Genomic DNA, 27055 nt, shown 5'->3' on the forward strand with positions numbered 1-27055 from the left:
TAATTAACAGCGTGAATATTCATATTATTCGTAGAATAAGAGACCGTGAAATCGGTGAAATTGGTTCCGTGAATAGTCAACTTTTTTGCTTTGTTGCGAAATAATTTAATCCGATAATTTAATTCCGCGTTATTTACAAAAACAGAAAGTTTAATAACTTAAATTCATGGCGAGTAACTTGCTGATAAATCCTATAAAATTACGCTTTTATATAGAAAGATATGAAAAAGAGAACAAATTGATAAATGTGCGAGAAACATTTGTGCCCACTATTCGTACAAAACCATTAACTGTCAAAATGTACGCGAAGCACGATGTTTTCTCTTCATCGGACGTTAGAGAGGATGATATCAACCTGATTAAACGACAGATGGAGATGATATCCAAAGACATTTATTCGTTTAGACCGCCGGTAGTAAATATGGAGTAAGTCAACAAACGAATAAATGTAAACGTAAAAATAAAATGCTATAAGAGTAAAATAAATTTTGATATAGATACGGCTGGTTCACCGAATCGCTAATACCTGTAATGAAGGATCCAAGATTACGCTTTTCTAGGAAACAATCGGATTTTGTCGCGAATGAACTTTTACGTAGAAAATTGCAGAAAGGTCTACCGGAGAAAAGATTTGTTGGCGTACCATTTAGAACATAAATATTTAAGAGATTTACGTTTTAATAAATTGTAAAATAAAAGTTTGTAATTATTATGACTGAAAGTTCGACAAGCTTTTTTCCCCAGATGTATCGTAAAAGAAATATATATATATATATATATATATAAGAGATAATATATTGCTAAGCTTGAGTCGGCTGAGCTTGAAAAAATTCGATACATTGATTCGGATCGGATGATGTGTGTGTTGTGTGTATCGCTGTTCCCTGGCAACAAGTGTCGTAACAACTTCCGTCCTTCGCAAGATGGCACGAGTCTTTAAAGTGTATACGTGTACGCTCTTTTATTACAGAACCAAGTCTAAAAAATAAGATCTTTCTGGATCCGGATATTCAGTTTGAACAAGTATAAATCGAGAAAAATTGCACATTCGATAGTGATCTGGCATGTTGTTAACCATACGATTAATGAAACTGTCATTAGCCTAGACAGTTGAACAGGATGGCAGGCAGAGCTTTTCGAGTTAAAGTACAGCTAGATGTACACGCGGTACGTATTACCCTTTGAGTATATACTCAAAGGTATTACCATGTGCTACGAATTGTATTCTTATTCTCATCCTCTGACGTGATTCGGAAGAATACATTCGGTTCTTATAGGTAACATGTCCTGGCGTTTGGCTGTGCCCCAATGGTAAAGTGGCTCTGCGAATCAATGCTCTCGATTCCTGTGCAGAATCTCGCAGAATAAGCCCGATTTTTCCACTCTTGCTCCACGAGAAGTTTACCTTTGGTAAAATCTTTGCTGGAATAATCTCCCTGACGGAATTGCAAAGTACTTTGCAACAACAATTTTTATATGCGGAATTGATACAGTGGGCGACCCCGGCTAGCCGAGGCATCATTTTGGCAACATTTCAAACTAATTTGATAGATTTATTATATCCTGCGCCTTGCTTTAAAGGTTTATTAGCAGGGGTGGACGTAGATCTTTTGATGGAACCAACTAAATGCTTTCCCGTATGCATCTATACTTCCATCCATTTGTTTAATCTAAAATAAACCCTTTTTATTTTCTTAACGATAAAATTTATTTTTGCCTCAGGGTATCATAGCACCGAAAATCGAAGTCTCTACCAAAACGGTTGTCGAGGAAATCCTGAACGTCCATGACACAAGTATGAGCAAATGTTATGTCATCAATCCAAAAACGATTAACTCTAAGGTACCTAGTAAATATAGATGTAGACACAATCGTATATCGTTTGTATATAAATTTTCTTTTTTAATATATTCGCTCGAGGATTGTAACATCGGTCCTTTGTATGTAAATTTCAGCAATCGGTGTATGGGCAAAGAAGAAGGCCAATTAAAGGTATTATAAGGCAACGAAGAGTGTGTCACGTTAAAAGTAAACCAAGATCCCAAAGTTGTCGACCGTAAGTATTATTATCATTGTGTGTTATTAATATTGATATGGATTTTGTAAGCGACGGAAAAATTTAGAAGAGCATTAGATTATATAAATTTGAACTTGGAAAATTCCTGGTTCTACAAAAGTTAGCTCTCACTGCTACGCCACACTTCTCCAATTGCTCTTATTTCTATTCCGTCCGCTTACAAATCCCTGATTACAACCTTACGGCTGTTTTACCGAAACGAATCCTTTCGACACCGAATATTAACCGAGAAGAGTCCCCGGACTCCAAATATTTTAAAATTTTTACATGTAAATAGATACCGTCAAAGATCGAGCGATTCTCGTCAATGTTCCTCGAACATCAATGTCGCCTGCCAGGAGACGGGATCGCAAATTGGTCAATGTTATCATTCAATAAGAAGTTCCATATGCCCTTGTCAACCAGATTTTCCAAAGTCAGACGAACTCACCGTTACACATGATGGCAATAAAAATAATCACGCTACTGACAATTGTCCAGTTTGTTTCAAATATAATTGTTATTTTCCCAAATGCTATGACGATTTTGATATAACCAAGAAATATGCCGACACTAAGCAAAGATATTGCAAATATTTGTCTGATATTAATAAAGAATATGGCTGTATTTGTAGAAACGATGCATTCGACATGCAAGAAGAAGCGGCAATGCCATTGTGAGTTGTGATAAAAATGTATAAATTTCTCCCCAATATTTTTTACATTATGATCGTTGTCTTTACAGATTACAAGTAAAAAACGAAAATCTTCAGAAAATTAGAGAAAAATGGTATGCTACTGGAACGACGGACAAGTAAGAAGTATCGAATAAAATTATCATAACCTATAATTAACATATTATTATACGCGTATAAATTTTAAAACCATTTCAGTATGAGGGAGCAGAGATGCGAACACATACAAGATTACTCATCAGGCCATAGATTTTACAAGAATTTAGAAAAATTTTACAAAAGAATGTATAAGCAAGCAAAAATGCGTGCGCAAGAGATCGATGATTGATGTGAAAAATATTGTAATTATTCAGATCTTTTCAACACAATTTTGAATCTTTGTATTGTAAAATTTGCAAATAGATTGCTTAATATTTCCTACATCATATATTACATACCATATATATTAAACAAAATAATCTTAATAAAAAACAAAAATAATTTTAATTGTGATTAAGTATTAATTGACATGTAAGTTATGTACAAGTATTAATAGAACTTGTTCAAGTGTTATCAGATACTTTTGTGGAGATACTGTAGTTGATACAAACATAGTGTGTGTGAGTGTATATTGTCTCTCCTTTGTCACAAATTACATTTTGTGAAATAAAAGTAGATGAATATATATGTGTACAAAAGGATTATTTATTTTTTATATGCTTGACGTCCGCTTTTGTATGTTGGTGCATCGCAGATTCGACCGCCACGTAGAGCAACAGATCTCTTCAAAAGTGCTGGTGTTCTCAGATATAAACCGCGACCTTGTGGGCTCCAAGCCCTCAATAAAACACGCTCAGCTTCTTCAGCAGCAATTGCGATCCATCCTGTAACAATTATGAAGCTATGGTTAAAGTAGAGTGAAAAGCAATTTACATGCAAAGTAAATTTCTTTGTTGTAAAGAGAAAATTACCAGCACTGGATAAAACAACGTCGGCAATCGATTCATTCTTTCCGATACCAGTAACTTCTATCTTTTTAAATCCTAAAGCCGGCCAATGTTCCAATCGGTTCGGATTGTTTTCAGGTACAACAAACACTTCCGTTTCGAGTAACTTGTTATATACATCATCCGCATCCTCGGTACGAGTTAATGTTACTGGCAATTCACTACTTGAAAATATTGTACACCTTTAATGCAAATGAAATAGTTTTAATGTACATTGTCTTATATAATTCTTAGACTTGAACTTATTTTGAATTTGTTACAGTATTACCATCAATTTTATAATAGTATGCGCATATACCTAATAAAACTTTCACCCTTCGTGTAATCCAATCTGCCTATTCCGCCTAAAAATATCGTTTGATTAACATGTAGAACGAAAGTTCTAGGGGAGATTATTTCCTTTGGTAAAACTGTCAAAAGTTCCTGCATCGTCAACAAATCTAAAACCTGATCCGTTTGAATGGTGCCAGGAGTATCGTAACACCAGCGGCTGTACTTGTATTCCTCTCTATTCTCGTCAAAACCAAATTGTTGTGTATTATCGTGTTTCTTATATTTTTCTTCAGCGAACGGATCGTTTCCTATTTTAGTCTCGAATTTTGATAGAAATGTTCTACCAATATGACCTAAGTTTCAAATATAACATTTATTTTTATATATACCGCAATAATAATGCAAAATTTTTCAATCTATTATACATGGAATTACATGTAAGAACATTTTTATTACATCCACAAGTATAAATACATACTTTGCAATGTGGCGTATTTCAAGTTACGCGTTGTCTTGAATTGACTGATTCGGAATTTCTCTTCAGCATGCTTGTACTGTTGTTCCTTTTGCAATCGTAACATTCTCAAGTAAAGTCGCCATCTGAGAGGATTTAAAATAGGAAATTTCAACAAATTCAATGTTGTGCCTGGCCAAGGAGAAATAGTTGCACGTTGTATAAGATCCACAGCTTGTACTTTGCAGTAATCAGATTGCAGAAGAGCGTTGAATAGAGAGGATTTACCAACATTTGTGCATCCAATTACGTAAACATCTCCTACATTGCAAAATTGTAGATATAAATGTAAAATGTGTGTGTGTGTGTGTGTATTATCTTCTTAGACAATCAATTTAAAATCTCTTTACCTTTATATTTCCAAATGTTGTGTAATTTATTTATAAGTTCTTCTATGCCATAGCCAGTTTTTGCAGATACAAGTGCTACATGTTTAATATTCTCCTTTTTGATGCCTGTTCTCATTTGTACAGCCTTTGATAGGCAATCTTTAATGTGAGTAAAGAAATGGTTGGAATCCTGGGGCAGCAAATCTATTTTATTCCCAACCACAAATACTGGTGTAAAAGGATGCAGCACGCTATTTATTTCAGGCCATATGCTACATGGAAAATCCATAAGATCGACCATTAGAATAACAGCACATTTCTTCGTTTTGATTACTTTTAAAAGTTGTGAGTATTCGTCCGCAGGTACTTTTACCTCCAACGTGGTCTTGTAATACTGCATAAAGTGGCATCTTTGACAAATCATAACTCGCAATTCCCGTTCACTCCTCTGTAAAAACAGCTCTGAAGGCAAGTAACCTGGTAGTGCTTGATCCTTACAGTGCAATAAAGCACCACACCCACCGCATGGAATGGAACTAATACTGGAGTTTAGGTCTGGAGTTCCATAATTATTAAGCCAGGTATTATCTTGCAAAGTATCGTCATATTGTTCGACATCAACCATCCAATTTGATGGAACATTCGATGAAAATTCTCTTTTGTATGATGCATCTGTATCGGTTTTCTCTAAATAATCCTGCAGAGTAAATTCTATATTTCCTGAAGCAGCCTTCTTTTCCGCTAAATATTTTTCGTATAAAGTTTTGTACTTGTCGTTTAACGATATCGTATTTGCGTCAACATTACTTTTATTCCCCTCGTGGGAAGATGTGTCGTCAACATTACTGTATAAATCTGTACTCGCATATGGCATATGTACAGGTTTCGCTACATTTTCTTCTGTATTCGTATGTTTCTGCTCCAAGTGGCAGTCATTGTTTTCATTATTTCTCATGTCCAAGAGTATACTGTAGGTGGGCGTATTTGTGAGCTTATCGACTCTTGTTTTCTTCTCGGCGTTCTCAGCTCTCTTTTTCAACAAGAAACGTTTCATGTAATTTACTTTCACTTTCTGATAATCCAAATAGTCGCAATATATCAATTTCTCTCGCAGTGCCTCGACTCTGGGATCGAGAAACCGTTGAACATCCTCTTTCGTAGAGCATTTCGAATACCAGGCGAAAGCCTGAATTAACTGATACTTATCGCGATGGCCTCTCAAATGATATGTATTATCAATGTAGCTTTTCCACGCAGAACACTTTGTGAAAGCAATCAATTTAATATTATTCATAGACAACATCGCATCAACCGATCCAAGTGAACATCACGAGTATTCGGCCGACTTAGTGTCATCGGTTACCGGTTACTTGAAAGAGGTTAGAATTTTTAAGGACAGATAACCTTACTTTTCTTGATATATCTATTTGTCGATAAATCAATATATATTTCAATTTAAAACTGTAAAATTATCTGTGATCTGGATTAAACAATTTTAATTATAATACAACAAAAATACTCACGAATAACTTATTAGTTAATTAATAATTTTGTACATGCAGATGCAGTATTACAATGGATGTAAAAGATGCACGTATCAAAGGAGAGAGTATTCATGAATAATTAAAAAATTATATAATTCTTAACAATTCGAATTAGCAATTAAAACCTAATAAATAGTTGTTTTTTTTAAGTAAATATTACTTCTTACTTATTAAAAATTATTACATGTTATATATTGATCATGCTAAAATGCAATGTTATTGTTGAAATAATGTTAACTTTTATAACTTACCGTAAATCATTTTTCGTTCAACTTTAATGTAGCAATTTTTTTTGAATGCGTGTACATTTTTAATCTTATTTGCTATTTATTAAGAAAAGATAAAAATTATTGATTTAAAATTATCTAATTTTTGTTAAGAGATGAAATTGTATTTAAATAAATTTAATACAAATGTATTATATATATGTATAATTAAAAGATATGTAATAAAATTATTTAAAATTAAAAGAAAATAATTGAGACGTTTTAATATGTACATATATGTATATATATAATTTTGTATATTTAATTATATAAGGTAGTTGTATATATATAACTTAGAATTATTCAATGTATTTTTTAAATACATACATACATACATACATATATATATATATATATATATATATATATATATAATATATAATATATACAAACTATTCGTGTATAATACTTGGAATATACAATTATAATTGGACTTAATATTGACATAAAATTCGAATACTCTATAGTCGCTGAGTAGCGCAATTTGACGTTATGGCTTAATCAATAATAAGAAATATAGTCGAAGATTCGGTCGAAGAAGTTTTCATTGTCATGGAAAGTTTTTTGGGATCAGTTACAACTAACAATTCTCTTTTTCTGCTATCTTTTCAAGCATCTACCTGATATTTGTCTTTTATTCTTCACTTTTACAGTTCCTGTGTGTGGTATTCAATGAAAAAATATAAAACTAAATGAAATATATATATATATATATATATACAGTTTGTTACAAAACTTGTTGAATTGATTCTAAAAAAAAATCAACATAAATATGTATCAATGCCTGAAAGATATCTAAGAGATATCTAAAGAATTAGAATATCTGTCAGATGTTTTTTAAGCGTCTTTTAAATATTGTCTTGGATATTACTATTATTTAGATAATCTCTTCTCGTATGTGACAATACACAAGTTTTTAGTGCCAAAAACTCACATTAAATGGCTAATAAAAATTTTATCCACGAAAAAAATATTTCCTAATGTCGTATTTCACCGAAAATTTTTTAATCAATTGTCAAGTTTTCATATTCTCTGCCACATTTGGTATTTCTATCCTAATTTCCATATTGTATTATATGGATATGCAGTATTTTTCAAATTGTTGTCGATTTATCTTTCTCTTTGTCTTCTCATTTCTCTTTGCCTTTTTCGTATTTCTTTCTGCTTTATAACCAGATTTTTCATAATAACTAGATAAAATCATAAATAACTTTTGAGTTTCTATTTGGTATTTTCAGAACATAATCAGATATTGTTTTTAATTTATGTCAACAAAAGGTTTTTTCTTATTCAGAATACATTCAATTCATTTTTCGACAAGTAAACTTGTCGATATTGACCAGATTATTATCAAATTTCTCAATTTTTCCTCAATTGCGCTAATGTCACTCCATCACATATTTATATTCTTTTCATTTATTCATATTTATTCTTCGTAGAAGAAATCTCATATCCATTTAATTTTTCTCACGTTACCGAACAACACTTGGACGAAGTCTCTTCAAAGTCTCTTGAGATGTGGAAATTTCCGAGGCTCTGGCCTATCCATAGCAGCAAGCGCTTCAGCATTCGTGAAGTCTGTGGCACACGTCACATAAAAACATTATCTAGGGTGGGCAGGTTTTTCCTGGTGGGTGTTGAGGTAACGCCGCAACTGACCCCTTCATCCTCGAACGTAACCATTTTCTCACGACTTCTAGTAGCAATGTTACAGGCACCGCCACTGCCACCATCCAACAATCGTGTCTGGCTAGTGGTGCCGATCACTCCGGTGGCAACCGGTGCGATCGCCGAAGAAGGCCTGAGAACCGACGCGGGAGGTGGTGGCACCGCTATGTCTGTTACAGCAGCCGCGAGATTGAATTCACTGACGCTGCGTGGCACAAAATATTCAAAGTGTAACGAACTCTCCTGTTGTCTGTGTTGATGATGAGGCAACAGTAGCTGCTGCTGCTGCTGCTGTTGCTGCTGCGTCGGTGACAAACAGCTTCTTCTTAACTGCTGACCTCGTTGGAATTGTTGTTGTTGAATGCTGGCACCTGAGGAAGAAGAGTTGCTCGCCGGCCTGCCCACGGCATCCAGCAGCAATGTTTTCTTGCGCGGCAGCGTCGAATGATGGCCTGGCGATAACTTTATGGCAGTGTTCGAGGGGTGGGCCAGGAGCTTGCCGTCGCCGGGGCTCCTGGCCTGATACTGTCAGGAACCGGCTGGCACCATTGACATGGCAATCGCCTCCTCCTCTTGTTCGGACAATCGCGAATCGCTGGTGCCGCCTCCATCATCGAGGTCGGCCTTGAGACCGGAAATGGCGCCTGCTGTAAAGAAAAAGAGAGGGACCACGCGTGACTCGTGACTGCCACTCGTCTCGGCGGTCGAACAACAACCGCGCTGTTTTTTTCGATCGTACTTTTCGGAAATTCTCAGTTTCTTCGGTCGCGATTGGCATTGGTAAAACTTTTACTACGTAAAGCATCGAGGCACTCGGAAGATAAAACCGTTCCGCAACGTAGCGATTACTTTTTTATTTTTATTTTATTTTATTTTTTTTAAATAAAATTCATGTCATATATCGGTTAAGTATCGAGCAGCTAACTAATCGTTACAAGATTTTGTTGTATGTATATGTTGCAGTGCAGTTTTTGAACGCGACAACTGCGTGACGGTCGTGACAAACTAATCAATGGTTCACGATGTTTCTCTCTCTCTCTCTATCTCTCGTAGGAGACTTTCATCGTTGATTCCCCACCGAATGCCTTCATCAGGGATACCTGTACCACCGATAGGTCCGACCACCACGCTCGACGACATGCCGCAGGTTCTACCGAAGACCCTGACCACGCGTACCACCTCCTCCTGGACGAGGTTGAAGCACATGGCGATCAGGCCCATCCCAGCGAGGATGTAGAGTGAGCAGGCGCATAAGCTGAGCTCCTCCAAGGTGGTCGAGGGCGCGTTACGCCCCACCGGCATCAGGTCTCCAAAGCCGATCGTGCCAAGGCTGGTGAAGCAAAAGTATCCGCCCTCCAGTAAGCCCCAGCCCTCCAGACGATTGAACATGACCGCGCCGCCGCATATGTACACCAGCATTATCGCCAGACACAAGCTGATCGGGATTCTCACGGGGTTCGCTTCCAGCATGAAGGCCGGTGACGAGGTCGATGACAAGGACAGCGAGCACGGGTGAAAGTGTCGCTTGCCGTTGCCTGCTGTCACGTCCTGTGGAGCGTCCGTGAGAGAGAAGGATTTCACATATGAAACACCTTGCAGAGTTTCTCAGTTGATTTACGTGGAGACAAGAGACAAAGATTTACGTGGACATAACCCTAATTATATAATTGTAAACATAGCGTATATAATTTTGCTCGAATCGTTATTTCATTTAGAATTTAGAAAATCATCATTTCGATGCATGCACTTTCTAATCAACTCTTCAACAAATGATAGATAATTAACAGATAGTGTAAGGGAGGAAAGGGAGTGAGAATTAAGAGTCAAGGGGATGGGGAGGTGGCTCGACCCTACCTGGAGCGCGGCTGTCGAACTGGTGGTAGCGTGCAAAAGACCCTCGCTGCCGCAGTCGAGAAGGATCGCGCTGCCGGTACCGCGAATACCCAGATCGTCGCAGGAGCTCTCCCTGCTCGCCGAATAGTAGTTCCCGCCCGCGCCGGTTCCCTTGGTCTCCACGTGATTGTCGTACCGATACGCCTTGGCCATTATACCGCCGACCGGCACCGGCGGTGGCGGTGGTGGCGGTTGTTGTTTTCGCGCGCAGTTGCGCGGCCGTCGGCACACGCGTCCGTATAGACGACGGAAGCTTCGGGCGAGCACGTCGCCCACTGTGCTTAGGTAGACCAGCATCAACGGAATTCCCGCCAAGGCGTAAACTATAGTGATCAGCCGGCCCCAGACTGTGCGTGGCGCTACGCTACCGTATCCTACGGAGAGCCAAACGGTCGTTTCTCGGTTTCGGTTTCTGTTTCTACATTAACATTTCGGTGTGCGGGCGCGCGCGCACGCGCGCAAGTGCGCGAAGGAGCCAAGTACGTGACCTTCGTGCTAACGCTACGAACCATTGAATATCACATCGCGAGGTAACGCGAGGACGATTTGCCGAGGAATGTCCAAGTCAAAATCCGATCTACCAGCGATCAATTTCAATTTCAACTAACCTATAGTGGTGATTAACGTGAGAGAATAGAGGAGGCTACTACTAAAAGTCCATCGTCGAGCGTGCAGCCGCTGATGCTCTCGGGATTGCCGCGGTGGCGCTTGTTCGTAGGAGGTGCGCCTGAGGCCGCGGGCCAGATTCTCTTGAAACTCGAGGACCTCCCGGGCCGCCAGGCGAGTCCAGTTCTCCTTGTAGAGGACGTTCAGGTCCTCGGTGATGCTCCATAGCTTCTCGACCGTGCGCGCTCTCAACTCCGTGGCAGTGGAGTCGTTCTCCAGATTGGGCAGCACGTAGGAAATTCCATCGGGCTTCGAAGGTACAATCTCGGTAAGTGAATCCTGTGGCAAAAGCACACATCGATATCAATTATACATTATCCTCGTTACATAATTAACGAATCGGAATGTACGCCAAGTGACGATTGTCTCAATGCGGGCAATTTGCATCGTTATATCAATAAAGTTAAACGTTACGGCCCGGCTTTCTAATTTCTATAATGCGGATGCCGCGCGGCACTGCGCCGGGAAGAGACGATTCAATCAATTGCCGATTCCGTGTGCTCACCGATTTGAGACCTCCCTCGAGGGCCATAAAAGCGAACGCGCCGAGCAGGGTATAACCGAGGACGAGCACGCACACGCCAAGGCTCGCCAGCAGCCCCGGAGTCTTGGTGGAGGTAGCGGTGCTGCAACTGCAACAGCAGCAGAGGAGCTCCGCGCCTCGCACCGAGCCACCCGCGCTATTGTTGTTGTTGTTGTTATTGTTGTTACCACTTCTACCTGGACAACATCTCGGCGCCCTTTGATAATAGTCGCCGGCGTTCTGCATTATTTCACCCTCGGATTAAATCGTCGCCACCGCCGTCATCGGCGCTGCCGCCGCTGCCACCGTCGTCGTCGTCGTCGCCGTCGCCACCGTAGCTGCAGGTGTAGCGACCGATGACGCCGCAGCTGCAGCTGCAAGCGGTAATGTTCTAACGTCGTTTTACCGTTGCCATACTACGGCTGTCGCCGTCGCCATCCATCCGGTACGGGGAGTGGGGGAGGGTGGGCTGCTTGACGACCTGCATCATGATCGTGACGGACAATTAAATATATCTGTCTAACCGCAAAAGATTTCATCGTTTGGATGGATCGTGCTGTAAATCATTTCTAAATGAACGCGCGCATTGTCTTTGATATTTTTCGTTCTTTTTGTGTAAAACCATCTTTTACCCATAAGAAATATCTCTCGTATCACTAATGGTTATAATCGTGAACGATATCAATGCCACATTTTGCCACTTGCCAATTGTCTTCTTTCTCTTTAATTTAAACAAAATTTCTGACCTCTGTATAATGTAGGTAAATATACTTTCCATATATGAGTTTGAGACAGCGATATGATTAGATCGGTGATCGACAGCTATACGATGCACGATGATAAATATTTCTTTCCGAGTTATTAACTCGTGAAGGATTAATGGATTAATGATCTTCCTGATAGTTCTTTTATTTCGTGCCTGCCCCCTTCCCTCCTTTCGAAACAAAGACTTGTATAATACGCGCGCGAATAATTCGGTCAAACTTCGGTCAAATCGCTGTTTGAACATTTCTCTGGCAAATGCGACAAGTTTATTATTTATAATATAATCATATATATAGGCAACTGTTTATAACACATCACATACATAGAGTGTACCGTCACACGTGAGACTCGTCCGCGTAATAATAAATTCTGTGATCAGAACAGTCATTTTTTCCTTAAATGAAAAAAGAAACAGACATCATCTCAACAATGTCTTTGTTTTTAAATATATACATATAGTGTGTGTGTATGTGTGTGTGTGTGTGTATGTATATATATTGGCACATATATATACGTAATCAAACTTTAAGCTTAAATAAAATGCTGTCAGAGAAAAGTCTGCTTATATATAGGGAATTAATTATCGAAACACGAAATCGGTAAATCATCCATTTATGTTCTAATTATATAAAATACAAAAAGAAATTTTATTCATTGACACGAAACCCGATGGCGCATACCCCGTTCCGTCAGTCAGCCTCCGTACATCTGATAAAGCAATCGTCATATAAAGTCGGAACATGTACAGAAATAGCTAGTCACACGATCGACCCTCAGTATACATTCGCTGTTTGCGTTGACTCGTTATAGAAATGCGTACATCAGATGCATAATGCATAATAGGCGCATTTGCGCGACTTGACTCGACGCAATGCGACGCGCTACGGTCGGAACGGAAGAAAGCAGTGGAGAAGCGACAGCAAAAGTAGAGACAGAGACAAAATGCAAGTTCGCTATCCTAGACCTAGAAAAGCAATGGAAATGCCTACAACTCAGAATGAGAAACCAAAAGAGAGTAAAAGAAGAGAAAGAGAGCGAATGCATCCGGGAGAGCGAGGTAAAGAGAAAAAAGAGATAAGAATCGAGAGGAAGAGTCGCGTATGTAGACTGACTAGAGAACAAGTTTTGAGTACGTGTTAAATTTTCGAAATGTTAAAAGCGTCCCGGCGAGCTACACTTGATTTATCTGAAAATGATGTGTCATATTAGCATTAATTTAAACGAGAAACAGATCTGCCTATGTTGGCTAAATGTGTGAATTACATGCTCGATTCAAATATAATATAAAAAATATTTTTTAAATTCGCTCTAAAAGTCAGTCGATATTTAACAATTAGAATTTAATTGAAGAATATTAATTTTTACTTTGCGACAAGATAAAAGAGGGCCTGAACGTATAAGATATATTCAACAAATTTACCGCCGTAAAAATTATTGTATAATAGCTTTATATTTTATGTACAGAGAGGGAGAGGGACAGAGAGAGGGGGCGGGGGGTGAAAGACAGGGAACGAAAGGACAAGAGAACAAGAGGTACATATCTTCTGTCCGAGAGAGAGAATAGAAGAGAGATATATATAAATAGAATGTGTGTGCGAGAGAAGAGTAAAGAGCGAAGCGCATGGCATGCGTATGACACCGTTAACAACGAATGTATGCGAATGCGTATGCGCATGATGGTTTCATGTATATCTGTGCGCGCCCGAGAAAGAGATCCACGACCGTCCCAGTTGAGGCATTGTACCACGGCTACTGGCGATAAGGCATGAAATTAAATTCGACGGAATATGGGTCGTCGTGCCGTACAGCTCTTTTCGCCACTCTCTACGTCACATCCTGTCTGACAACAATGTCGGAGAGATACGTTGGTACCTACCCAGCTACACATACTATATACAACATATATATTGGAACGTATATACATTGTTGTAAAAATTACTAAACATTTTTTCCAACTAATCTATCCATAATATATCTTATTGATACCTTAAGATATCCTAGCGAATCTAGCGAATTGCACTTTTTTACACCTAAATTCTTTGATTAATTTCTTTTCATTTTTCGCTGATGAATGTATACAATTGCAACGAATTTCAATGGAGTCTGTAATTTAACAAAATCATCGAAGCGTCAAATTAAAACATATTCTTATTATTATGATACGTCATTTTATTATCTCAAAAATACAATATAAATTAATCATAATTACTATCTGAATTGCTATTTTTAACTTCGGTGGGGAAGGGGCATTTAACACACTTTTGTAAAACACGTGAGTGGTGTCGTGTGATCGTCGTAAAAACACCGGAAGCATGTTTCCGAAAAAATGCTAGTACACGCTGTTCCAAATAACTTGATGCCGTATGATGTATCGTTGGATCAAAAACAAATAGCTTTGTTGTATACATGTGTATTCTATAGACAGTATGTCAGAATCTCAATTAGATTTTTCTGTTTTAATGAAAACCAATAATTTCCCAGTTGCAGATGTATAAATACAATATTTTAGACTTTATTTTAAATAAATTATAAATTTTTAAGAAAAATTTTCATCTAAATAAAAATTAAAGGTGTGATTAAAAAACACGACGTTCTTTATCGTATCTTTGCCGAGGAAAGATTAACTCCAATGTCGATGGAGAAAAATAGAAGGAAGAACACAGATTAAAATTAAGATTGAATTTTAGGACATGCAATCGAGATACGCGAACTATCTTTTATAATTTGCATATACGTACATGCAACACATTTCGCCAAGTACTTGTATATTAGGCATCGTGCCATACGCATTCATTGGCATTAGTCAACCATAAGCATTTGTTTAATTGAAATATACGCGTGAACAAATATCACATAATTGTGCTATCGGCTATTATGGCACCGTCATAATACAAGCGACTGAGTGTGAAGATAAATTCAGATTTTTATTCTATGTTTATGCTGGCGAAATAATCAAATCTGACAGGATTAACTTGTGTTTTAATTAAGAATTACGGTTTAATTTAAGTTCATAATTAACAGATTTTTCTGCAGCGAATACCAATTCAAAAATGTTCTCCGATGTAGGGCACGAAATAAGAAAAAGTAGGAGTGGACTTTAAAAGTCCGATTTTTACAAGTTAAATGATTGAATTCTCTTGGTGGTCTATCGGTAATAATAATCAGTAACATTATCAATATTAGAATAAAACACTACTTTTTTAACAAAAAAGTTATGATAGAAATTATTAGCTTAATTTATTAATTACCAATTAATAATACTTAACATTATCCAAATTAAATTTGATTTGTATTTGCATGTATTAAATTTGAAATAAAATGTAATAAGAATATAAATTTTTTTCTTTCTTATTATGTATACGATTTTAAAGGAGTAATTGCCAACATGGATCAAATATTTCAATTGTCAAATATATTGTTTAATTTTAAAAATCAATTACATTTCTTATTTGCTTGCGCGCGAGCCTCGAAAATATAATCGTCATATAAAAACAACTTTTAATATTTCAGATTGCACGCCACTTGTGTCAAAATATTGAATGATGCCTCCTGCGTATTATATGTATATTATGCATAAAGCCTCGTGATGTTGACGTATAGCCTAAGTCAGCTCTGGGCGGAATGCATTAGACTGTCTACATAGCGAGACAGCGATTCGGATCCGTCAAAAGTCAAGGTGTGCCTGTTACGTGAAGTAGACGGAATGATTGATTTTCCAATATCAATACGGTTTCTTAACCTTTCCATTCTAGATATACTTAATGTTTGCAGGAAACTTATTAGTCGTTAGATTTTTGTAATTGGTTTTTAGGATACTGTTATTTTATTGAAAAGGCGTTTTCCAATTAACATGTTTGTATAGAAAATATTCTTATGATTTATGTTACGATATTTGGATATACAAACATGGCATGCAAACTGAAATATTAATGTTATTAAATATTGTTTTTATTTTATTACAATTAGCGCAGTTTACATTTTTTCTCGATGAATTTAAAATTTACTTTTTTATACTAAAAATTTTACTTTTAATTTTTTGTATAGGACAGTACTTATTTTTTATTAATTTTTTTGGTAAAATAATTTCATAATTAATAATAATTATTTTATTTTAATTATAAGCAAATTTTATGCTTTCAATTTTGTTATAAAATATCCTATATCATAAAGATTTCATATGTACTTAAATAGTGTTTTATTGTTGAATAACATTATAATTTGAATCAAAGAAAATTAAATTCTTTCAAAAAATATTTTATTTAAAAGAAACAATTACTTTGTTTAAAAGTCCAAACAATTGTATTTGTTAGTTCAAACATCAGTTTTATTGGTATATCAATGATCACATTTGTTTAACTTAAGAAAATTTATTAAATCCAAAGAAACTTTTCTCTCTATGTATGAAGTATAATAGTATAATATATCTCGTCTAAAGCCATACTTAAAGAAATGATAGTATCACGCAGGTTACTTGTGTCGTTCTCACATGACTCTAAAACCCAATTCGAAACTCAATTATCTGATTCAAATTACTTAACTAAGTATCGATAATATAACTATATAATTGTAGTATAACTATCATTCATATTATATACTAGTAACTTATGTTGAATAAAAGCTCTATATAAAAGTACTGAAATAAATTCGAATGTGCGTCCAGCTTCGTGGATTAATTAATTAGTATTATCAAGGTAGACGAGAAGGAATTGTTTAATATTCATATTTAATATTAAACAATTTTATTATTAAAATTAAAATTTTTTTTAAATTAATTTTCAAATAGAAACAGAAATCCAACATACATAAATAAAGAGAAGGAAACATGATATAATGTTTTTTATTTGTAAAAATTAATTATTTAATATCTTTCTCTCGCAAATTTAGTTTTTAAAATTTTTAGTTTTTTAAAGAAATTGATTAGACAACGTGTTTTAAAAGCAACATCGACTTAGTTTTTGGGATAATTCTGATGAGAAAGGATGACTACCGTGCTCGAAGGGAGCGAATGTCCATCGGCGACCAGAGAAGGAATTCCATCCTATAAGTAGCGGCCACGCTTAATTGGAATTTATGCTCGTACATAAGCTACTCTATAGATAGGCACGTTGTATAGCACGGTAGTTGATAGGAAACGTGGTAGCACCACGTAACGAGTTAGCACAAGTAGGCGAGAGATGACGAGAGATAGAAAGAGAGAGGGAGAGAGAGAGAGAGAGAGAGAGAGAGAGAGAGAGAGAGAGAGAGAGAGAGAGACCGAGACCGAGACTAAGAGAATGTCGAGAGGGTGCTTTCTCGTGGCCCTGGCGGCTCGCAATCGATAGTCGAGCGGCAGTTGGAGGCATAGAGGTCGGTGCGAGGGTCGATAACGAAGAGAGGAACAGAGAGAGAGAGAGAGAGAGAGAGAGAGATGCTGAACTGAATCTTCCTCTGATCGCTTCCACGGAGACTACCTAGTTAAATAGGTGCATGTCCGCAAGTAGAGACGCATAAGATCTATTTGAATCAAACTCAAATCTGTCAGGTTTAACCGTGACTTTTTACCACTTTTCAATTAACTCTCATAAGAAATCCTTTTTCAGCTTTTCTATAAGTACCGAATTTAAAATGCACTTTTTAAATATATAACTTTACACAAATATTTATTAACACAATTAAATAATCTAGCTTTTAATATAAATAAATAAAGGAACAAATATTTAGAAACGTTAATAAAAAGTATATGAACAATATGACCGATTAAAAAAATTGATCTTCCTACTTAATCATCAAATTGAAAGTTTAGTTAAAACGATCTAATTAAAAAAAAAAACAATGTATTAAGTGGCGATTAATGATTTGATTTAAGTGAATCTTTACAATCAATGAAGAACGACCACTAACGTGAATGTCAATTAGGTTTTATTGCTTCATATAGGAAAAAATTCAACACATAAAGAAGAATGGAAAATCCATGTGTGTGTGTGTGTGTGTGTGTGTGTGTGTGTGTGTGTTTTCGAACTTTTTGAACTCAATTGATATTTTTACTCTTGAATGAATTTTGTTCTGTTTTTTATTGTTCTTTAAAAATATCATAATTTGAATATCTGTGATTTGTTAAACAGAATATGAAAGAGCATGATAAATTTGAGACAGTATGTAGAATGGAATAAAGTATAGATTACGTTTAATCCCCGTATACATCAAATGATAGTTATCGTAATCTCGTTGAGCCTCTTTCGGGATTTCTCTTGTCATCGAGAATCTGATTTATCTTGCTGATTCAGCCCTGCGATTCGCAGTGAATAATAAAAGGTACTAACCTAAATAAAAAATAAGAAGAAAGAACATGACGATTTTAACTTAAATTTCCCTTTTAAACGGAATTATAGATGAGTACACATTTCAATTTATATCTTTAAAAGTTAAAATTTTATTAAAAATAATAATATATAAGTAAAAGAGAATACAAGTAGAAGGAATACTTAAGGAATTGATCGATTTATTCATTATTTGTGTGTGTGTCATGTCCATGGAGAAAATTTTATATTAAAAATTACTATACGGGATAATAGCCACGAATCACAAGAAATTTCAGAAAATTATACCGTAGGTAATAGGTATATATTATGGCAATTTGATGAAAAACATAGTAAAAATTTTAATAACTATTTCTTCACTTTCATAGTAATTTTTATATAAAATTTTGTCTGTATACATAGGAAAATTAAAAGTTTTATAATAAGCTTAGAAAAAAAAATATAATATATAATAAAGTATATATTATTACACACACACACACACACACACATACACACACACACACACACACACACACACACACACACAGTCATTTTATTTTCGCATTAAATATTTGATTATTCCGTGGATTTACATACATTCGGTTTGTGTTATCTTATGTGTATTACAAGAAGAACGTATGAACCGTCGAAAAATTAAAAGATATTTAAGAGAGACAAATTATCGAGAAATTTTCGTAGAAAACAGAATGAAACAGAAAATATTATGTCATGTTGGTATAAAACGTTTCTTTTTTTTTAATTATTATTAATTCCATTGTAATGGACATTATTAATAGACTTATTACCAGATTTGGTATACGGTATATCACTTTCGAGCGAATAATAAGTATTTATCACTTTAAAAGTGAATATCTTGCAAAGTAAAAAATATATCCGCAATTTTTTTCTTTTCATCATCGATATGTTTTGTCATGAGCGTAACACAGCGTTATATTCTGCGTCCTATATAACATATCTTTTCCAAAAACAAAAGACCAGAGAGAAAATATCTGAAAATTTTATATTACATGAATGGAACCAATCGCTTTAAAAGACTCCTTATGCGGTTTCTCGATATAAAGTTTTGTCGAAGAAAAATGAGAGAGAAAGAACAAAGAGGAGAAGTAGCCAAGGAAGGAAATAAAAGGGTCTTACAAAAGAATACCTAAGGGGAATTCTGCATGGCAAAGTGACAACTATATACGCGGTTTGACATTATGAATTATCTAGCCTGCAGCAACACCTGCGCTTTTACTCCTCAAATTTCACCTACGAGTCAACGGTCTACGCGCAATATTATGCGTGATAGAAATATTTTCTGCAAATTACATTTTTAAGTACGTGTTGTTTGAGCAAGAGAAATAAATATATGAAAGTTAAATAATTAAAAAACTAAATAAAAACATGTGCAAAGGAGAAAAGTGAGTTGAAATTGAAAGAGAGATATTAAAAAGACGGAATTAAAATAAAAATTTATGCACCGAGAGCTAATAAGGAAAGTCTTACTTCATACGAAACGATCAAATTTGTTTGTAGCGCAGATTACTTTGCAAAAGGAGGAATTTCTTCAAATTTAAGAAAATCACGCAAAGGAAAAAGATGGGCTTGTTTATCTATTTGTTGATCGGCAAGAAAACGAGGACATAATTTGTAGGACGCTTAAGGAAAAATTATTTGAAACAAAAACAAATTTATTCGTCGAGAGCAAGTGAAAGTTTTTTTGTAAAACACGAAAACTTTCCACGAAATGCGCTTTTTCGCTTACATTCACGCTCATTCGTTTGATATATCTATTATTTGCTAAGCGAGATGTTAAAAATTTAATGAGCTTCGTGTAAAGCTCGTAATCCTCGAGATGGACGTTAAATGTTGCATGAGTAGAGCCCGCTTTGCTTTCAAGTGAGAAAGGCTGTCGAGCCGAAAGACAAACGCTTTTAAATTCGATTTTGCTCGTAATTGAATCTCGACTGTTGTACTTTCTAGAGATGTGATATTTCTCGCCAGTAAGGAGAAGTGCAAGCGAATGCAAATTTTGCCGAGTACCGCATCAATCTCGTCTGAACAGTTTTTACAATAAGCTCGAGATAAATATAATATACTATATATAAGCATAATCACAGAGATTCCTTTTTTAATCCTCGAAAGCATCGCCTATATCGCGCATTTATTACTGAGGATGCTTTTATCGGGAAGCAGGGATTAATTTTGCTCGAAGAAACAAAATTGTCTTGCCAATTTTTAATCGCGAATATAAACGTTGAACGATAAGAGAGAAAAAGGAAATTCTGCTTGACACACTTCCCTCTACTATTCACATAATGATGTGTACACGTTACGTGTTCTTTACACCACTGTCAGGTTTGTCGCTGAATGCTCTTCTTTTCACATATACAATAAAGCACACATTTATTAGTAAGGACTTGTTGGTGACGATCCAAACATAACTCTCATATTGCATTAAATAATGTCAATGATGATGAAAAAAAGTAACAATTGGTTCAACATTCAAGAAAACTTTGAAGAAAGCCATATTTATTTCATAATTTTATCTGGCAATTATATTACATATTTTTCTCTTACTGATTAAATTTTTAATTAAATTTTTTTTTTAAATAAATACATTCAATCATTTTTCTTTTTAAGGAAAATTTACATCTTACATTTAACTTTTTAAAAATTGTTATAGAAATGATTACAGCACATTGTTAATATTGTACACTGAGAAAAAAATGTTGTTAATTTGACTAAATTTTTCAACTAGATTAAATTTCTTTAGTTCAAGTATTTATGTAATTAACTTAAATACATAAAATACTTGAACTTCAATTTGAGTATTTATACATTTGACTGAAATACACAAATAGTTGAATTAAAGAAATTTCAACAAGTTGAAAAATTTAGTCAAATCAATAACTTTTTTTCTCAGTGTAGGAAGTAGCTTGAAATAAAAGAATGCAATGAAAAATTCAGGATACTCTACATACTTTGTTTATGGCAATTTTTTCCTCTTTTTTTTTTTAATAAATCCAAATAATACTGAACCAAATAGTAAATTATTTGGTAGGTTGCAACGAGGGGATGAGAGCCCTTATTTTTTTGATGATTGCACTTTTTCCATGTACTTTCAATTCGCGCACGAGAAACAAGAAACGAAAATACTAAGCGAATACTTCTAATGCGCGCGCTGGTTACTTCGCGAAACAGGTTGACTGTGAAAAACTTAATTGATCTCGTAACTTACCACTCGATTTTGCTAATGATCGCCTTTCACTTTTGTTTTTCGTGTTTCCGACGGCGGTCCTTAAATTTCCACGGTGGTTTCGCGGAGCATATTCCACGAGTGGAAGAAACTGGTTCACCGCCGAAGAGACTTTCGTGCGATTACGTGATGATTTCGTAAAATCGCGCCTAAAAGAGTCGATTATTTCAAACGATCCACATCTTTACCTTTCTAATGAGAAACAAAACGTCCCGTCATCGTGCGTCGCGTCAGTCCACTGTTACAATATTTTTACACCATCGTAGATATAGTTATATTATATTATTAAGATAGATCATTGTGCTGCACTCGCTCGCATGCGTCTCGTGTTAATTTTGTCTGACGGTAAGACAGGAGATAAAAGCAGCAGAGATTTTAGTTATAATTTGTATATATCACTTATCACTAATAATGTCTCATTATGATCGACATAAACGCGGTATATAAGTGTCTGAGGCACTCGTATCACTCGCGTCTGATTTTGATTGACCTGTATCACTTACAGTTCATGACTGACTATAATCGACTTGTATTGCTTACGTTCGATATACCAATGGATGAGTCGACTGGACCGAAGAGAGCGGCTCGCTGCGCGATTACTCTCGAAATGGAGCAAAATCGAGAACATGCTTCTCTCGCTTCGCGAAATGCAGATTACGACTCTATCATTATCCCATTTTTTTATTGCTGTTTTCTCTGGTTTTCGCTGCTTATTTTCAAGAAGAAAATGGAAACTCGTCGTCACGGTATCACTGATTATTTTACATTGATTATCATTCGCGATTTATTTAATAGTCCACATCCATTCTCGGACCACGATGGCGACGGGCATGATTGGAAGACCTCTTGAATTGAAACACCGCGCCTGATGACCGTCTCGAATCACGTTCGCTCTTTATACTTTGATGGGTTGTCTCGAAGCGTCCCTTGTGAAAAATGAATGCTCAACCGTTGGACATACGAGATGATTAATTTTAAGCGTTTGAAATATAAAATAATATTGAATAAGTCGTAAATCGAATAAAACGCGTGGCTAATTTTTCAATTATGGAACTCTATTGATTTCAAACAAGTTGACAAAAATTAGAAAATTTAAGCATACTAGAGGAAGACAAGAGCGTTGTATGTGGAACATATTATACGTTTTCTTATCATCTAATTAATCGCCGGTTACATATAATTACATTTTACATATAATTCAGCGATTATATTTCTCGTGCAAGTAACAATTGTAAAGATTATGAGAATATAATTATTTTGATTTTTGTTCAAGTATAAGATTTCTGACAAATATTTCTGTTTAATGAATTAAACATGTTACATTACTCACTTTGTTCCAAATTCCAATTCCATCACGTTTTATTCTTTAGGAATCATGAGCGACAGCTATTCTCAATATAATACTCGGTATAAGAATGTATTATCACCGCTAAAGAGTCATTGTCAAATTGTTACAGCAAATTAGTCAGCGCAGGACAAGAAGAATAGAAAACCATGTAACATATTGCAAATTGTTTTTGATTGAAAGAAAAAAGATTGAAGATTGAGTTGCCGAATTCGTGGAATGCACTTTCTTGCTAAACTAAACTCGATACTAAATGCCGTCCCGGACGTACGCGGGCTCAATCGAACTCGACTCTATGGACGACGACGGCAACGACGACAACGACGACAACGACGACAACGACGACAACGACGTCCTCGTTTGCGGTTGCCTCTTCCCGCGAATTCTTCCTCTTAGACTTCACTCCTGACGACAGATACACTCAAGAAGAATCCAACAAACATTTCCGCAAAACTTTTCACGTTTAAAACAATTCTCATAGCTCAACACCGAGTTTAAACTCTGGTCGGAGCTGGTGATTATCGAACCGACACCAAACTGTCACTGACGAACGATAGAGCGCGATTCAATGCTTAGCGACGACGAGGTCGATTCTCCTATTCGGATCGAGATCGCGGCTGCGGTTGAGCTTTGATCGAAAAGACGGGACAAAGTCGAGAAATACGATCGTATTATCAGCAGACCGAACCGAACCAAGTGTCGACAGCGAGCGAGTCATTCGCGAAGAGCATACGCCGGCTTTTACGTACGGACGCACCCCCGTAGTGGCGGCAGGGCGCAGGATCGCTCTCCGACGTTTCCAGGGGTAGCTGCAGCGCATGTGCGACAAATGTACAACAGGAACGGAAAGCTGTATGCGAAAGCGCGTAGTCGCAGCCCCGTTCCGTCGACTTCTCTCTCTCTCTCTCTCTCTCTCATCTTTCCTTCTTTTCACTTGACGCTACCCTTCTTCTACCACACCTTTATAAATGTTTTTTTTTTTTCAATTGTATTACTGCACATACTGATGCACTTTTCTTGCATTTTGTAAACATTGACAGTGATAAGAATCCACATTGGCCACGATCGAACAAACTTGGTTAAAGTTTTCCTGTCCTCTCGAAATAGGTCATGTGTCTTTCTCGTTCTCACGTTCGTTTCTATTGTTCACAAATTATCTCGTCGCGTAAAACAACAACTGATCAGAAGGCATCACTCTCCTATCTTCAAATATACGATCTAGTACGTCTGTTTCAGATATGCTAGACAAATGTAATACGCTGATATTATCTCCTGCGAGATTCTTTAGAGAGATTTATATTAATTACCTATACATGAATTACTCTCTTTACATCATTATCTTTTTCTGTGTGTTATTTAATTTATGGGATATTATAAAGTAAATAAATGTAAAATAAGTAATAAATTTGGAATTGATTTTTTCATTGCTAGTCACACATAAATTACACGTTTATTTTATTTTTTTTGATATTACCTCATCGTTTAAAATACACAAAATCGCAAAGTGAATACGAAGCGCAAAGAAATCAATGATTGGTAAAACGGGCCAACCATTTTTAGCTTATCCAAATTCGTTTATATATCTCACTTGCATTATATATGTATACATCGTATTTAGCTCTAAAAACATGATAAATAATTTAATTAAAAAATATTTGGGATAATGTCTACTTTTATTCTATTGATGACTAAGTCATTGAGCGGTCAATACGGAACGGAAACATTTCAAATGAGTGCAACATGTGCAAATGAGTTTTTATAGCAAACATAAATGAAATAAGTTGGTCTTATCTTCCGCGAGATTTTCATTTTCTTTGGAGAGATTTATATTAATTACATAAATTGCTATGTTTATTTTAATATCTCTTTGTATAAATCGATTTATTCCATCAATAAGAATACCTGAAATTTTATTCACAATTATCAATATAAGTACGAGTAATATAATTTTGCAAATACTTGATTATTTCTAGTCATCTAGTTTTAAATGTTGTTTCATTTGTGTTTCATCCCGCACATTTTCTTTTAATATATCTTTGCAATACTCGATTATCTTGGTCTCGTCTATGATAGTTTCCTTTGTTCTATGCTGCATGATGTTTAGTTTCTGCACTTTTTTAATTGTCCGACTTGCTTGTCTCCACCAGTCTTCGATTTGTTTTCTTTTGCGTAATTCGACGCGAAAACGACAGCTTCGATATCGTCTATCAAACACACATATTTTGTATGTGTGTGTATCGATATATTTTGCGCAGTGACGTCTCATCTCTATTCTCGCGTCGACAGAATGTTCGCTTCGACAAATAATTCGATAAACGTATAAACGAGAAATTCTAGAAATGCAATTCTGGAAATAGTAAAATTTTGTCGAACAAAAAGATTTTGTAAAATTATTCTATTTCAAAAAATGTAATACAACTAATATTTAATGCTTACAAAGTGCTACTTCAGACATCTAATTTTACTGATAATAGCAAATTTAAAAGTTTTTTACAAAATTTTTTCCTCTCAAAGAGCAAATACGCCCGGATTTTTCTCGACGCAGAATAATCGCGCATAGAATTTATTATCGTTTATGATTTTTGTCTTATCATTCTCGCTGGCGTTATAGTACAGCTCTTCAACTAGATTGTTCAATCCTATTCGCTTTCTGCTCGAGGCACTTAAATTACGTCTCTACACCTCGCGAGAGATTTGACGAAGAGTTCAAAAAGGAGAGGACGTTAAAAGTACAAACGATACGAAGATTGGTCTTTGATCACACGGAATGCATCTAGCGCAAGCAATATTTTCACAAAAAATTACAGTAAAACTTTGATATTGTCTCGCGCGATTGTATTTTTTAGAGCATTAGACTTGAAAAAATTAAATTAAATTGTAGCATATCTTTCTTGCGGTAAAGATAAAGAAAAAGAAAAATCTAAAAATCATCACAAAGTCATCAGATTATTGAATAAGCGAAAAGAGAAAAATTTGCTAACTCACCAATTATCGTGGTGATACAGAATCACGATGAAAACTCGTTTGTCATCTTTCACATCTGAATATGTACTTGACGATACGTATCAAGTTGCGTATCTTCGCGATTACTTCCTCTTGCATGAGATTAAAACACATAGCAATTAACGCCATTCCTGAAAATGCAAAAATATTGTGAATGTCTCTCTGTAAAGTGTACATCACTCCCATGAATTTGGCACACCATATTCAAAAATCTAAAAGTTTCCTTAGAATTCTAGTATTCTTTCGAATAGTTCTAGAGTTCTCTGTATGAATTTTTAAGAGTTCCGTTGGTTAAATATAAAAAAAATTGAATTTAAAAATATGGTACGCTAAGTTCACGCAGCGCACTGGATCGTAAAAATCAATTATTTCTTAGGAGTTCTAGCTTGTTTTACAATAGTTCTACAGTTCCTGATAGTTTATATCAATAGTTCGACCGAATTAATTAAAATAAAAAAAACAAAATATAAGGTGCTAAACTTCCGTGGCACCTCAAGTTTAAAAAAAATTAATTTTCATCTTATTTTCCTATAGTTCTCAAAGAGTTTTATAGTTTCTGACAATTTTAACGCATTTTACAAAGAGTTCTGTCAATTAATAATTTTTAATTAATTTATAATTATTTAAGTCGGGTAGATTTTTTGGTATTTTAAGATAAATCCAACTTTTTAAAGATAATTAATCGACAAAACCTTTGCAAAATGCATTGAAACAGTTGGAACTATGCGAGAACTGTTAGGAACTGTTGAAAAAGTGATAGAAACTGTCAGCACATCCTATCAATCGTAATGGTGCGCCAGCGGTTTATAATTAATTAAATTTATTTATTGTCGGAACTCTTTGCAAAATGCGTTGAAATTGTCACGAACTATAAAACTCTCTGAAATTATAGGACAATTATCAATATAATTATTAGTAATTTAATTTTGCAAAACTTGATTATTTAGTCATCTATTTTAAATGTTTTTCATTTGTTTTCATCAACGAAACTCT

The 27055-nt window shown here is 35.5% G+C and overlaps 5 protein-coding genes across 10 annotated transcripts; 2 read left to right on the forward strand and 3 right to left on the reverse strand.

Moving 5' to 3' along the window:
- Nucleotides 1-111: 111 nt before the first annotated feature.
- Nucleotides 112-752, forward strand: LOC105836158. Its single transcript, XM_012679991.3, has 2 exons — nucleotides 112-426; nucleotides 498-752. Exons 1-2 carry the CDS (start codon nucleotides 167-169, stop codon nucleotides 655-657), a joined length of 420 nt encoding a protein of 139 aa, XP_012535445.1. The 5' UTR covers nucleotides 112-166; the 3' UTR covers nucleotides 658-752.
- A 70-nt stretch (nucleotides 753-822) lies between these two features.
- LOC105836156 lies at nucleotides 823-3414 on the forward strand. Its single transcript, XM_012679990.3, has 7 exons — nucleotides 823-1167; nucleotides 1278-1637; nucleotides 1723-1842; nucleotides 1956-2056; nucleotides 2355-2732; nucleotides 2801-2869; nucleotides 2949-3414. The coding sequence occupies exons 1-7, from the start codon at nucleotides 1120-1122 to the stop codon at nucleotides 3076-3078; spliced, it is 1206 nt and encodes a 401-aa protein (XP_012535444.1). The 5' UTR covers nucleotides 823-1119; the 3' UTR covers nucleotides 3079-3414.
- LOC105836155 (nitric oxide-associated protein 1) lies at nucleotides 3216-6734 on the reverse strand. The gene is made up of 5 exons (XM_012679989.3): nucleotides 4874-6734; nucleotides 4488-4784; nucleotides 4035-4362; nucleotides 3701-3918; nucleotides 3216-3613 (listed from the first exon to the last, which is right to left on the reverse strand). The coding sequence occupies exons 1-5, from the start codon at nucleotides 6153-6155 to the stop codon at nucleotides 3435-3437; spliced, it is 2304 nt and encodes a 767-aa protein (XP_012535443.1). The 5' UTR covers nucleotides 6156-6734; the 3' UTR covers nucleotides 3216-3434.
- Nucleotides 6735-7260: 526 nt separating this feature from the next.
- Nucleotides 7261-8858, reverse strand: LOC105835265 (probable basic-leucine zipper transcription factor D; the record flags this gene model as incomplete). Its single annotated transcript, XM_012678376.3, has 1 exon — nucleotides 7261-8858. A coding segment is annotated over one exon (606 nt), but the record flags the coding sequence as incomplete, so codon positions are not given.
- On the reverse strand, nucleotides 8828-26227 carry LOC105835263. 6 transcript variants are annotated; one of them, XM_036291776.1, is made up of 7 exons: nucleotides 26045-26227; nucleotides 21697-21863; nucleotides 11395-11893; nucleotides 10832-11168; nucleotides 10185-10597; nucleotides 9431-9878; nucleotides 8828-8977 (listed from the first exon to the last, which is right to left on the reverse strand). In XM_036291776.1, the coding sequence occupies exons 3-7, from the start codon at nucleotides 11656-11658 to the stop codon at nucleotides 8859-8861; spliced, it is 1581 nt and encodes a 526-aa protein (XP_036147669.1). In that variant the 5' UTR covers nucleotides 11659-11893; nucleotides 21697-21863; nucleotides 26045-26227; the 3' UTR covers nucleotides 8828-8858. The 6 variants fall into 6 exon arrangements, with proteins under 6 accessions (XP_036147669.1, XP_036147668.1, XP_012533824.1 ...); XM_036291775.1 differs by lacking the exon at nucleotides 26045-26227 and adding an exon at nucleotides 23045-23850; XM_012678370.3 differs by lacking the exon at nucleotides 26045-26227 and adding an exon at nucleotides 22255-23850.
- Between the last annotated feature and the right edge of the window lie 828 nt (nucleotides 26228-27055).

Source organism: Monomorium pharaonis, chromosome 9 (genome assembly GCF_013373865.1).
Source record: "Monomorium pharaonis isolate MP-MQ-018 chromosome 9, ASM1337386v2, whole genome shotgun sequence".
Taxonomy (NCBI): domain Eukaryota; kingdom Metazoa; phylum Arthropoda; class Insecta; order Hymenoptera; family Formicidae; genus Monomorium; species Monomorium pharaonis.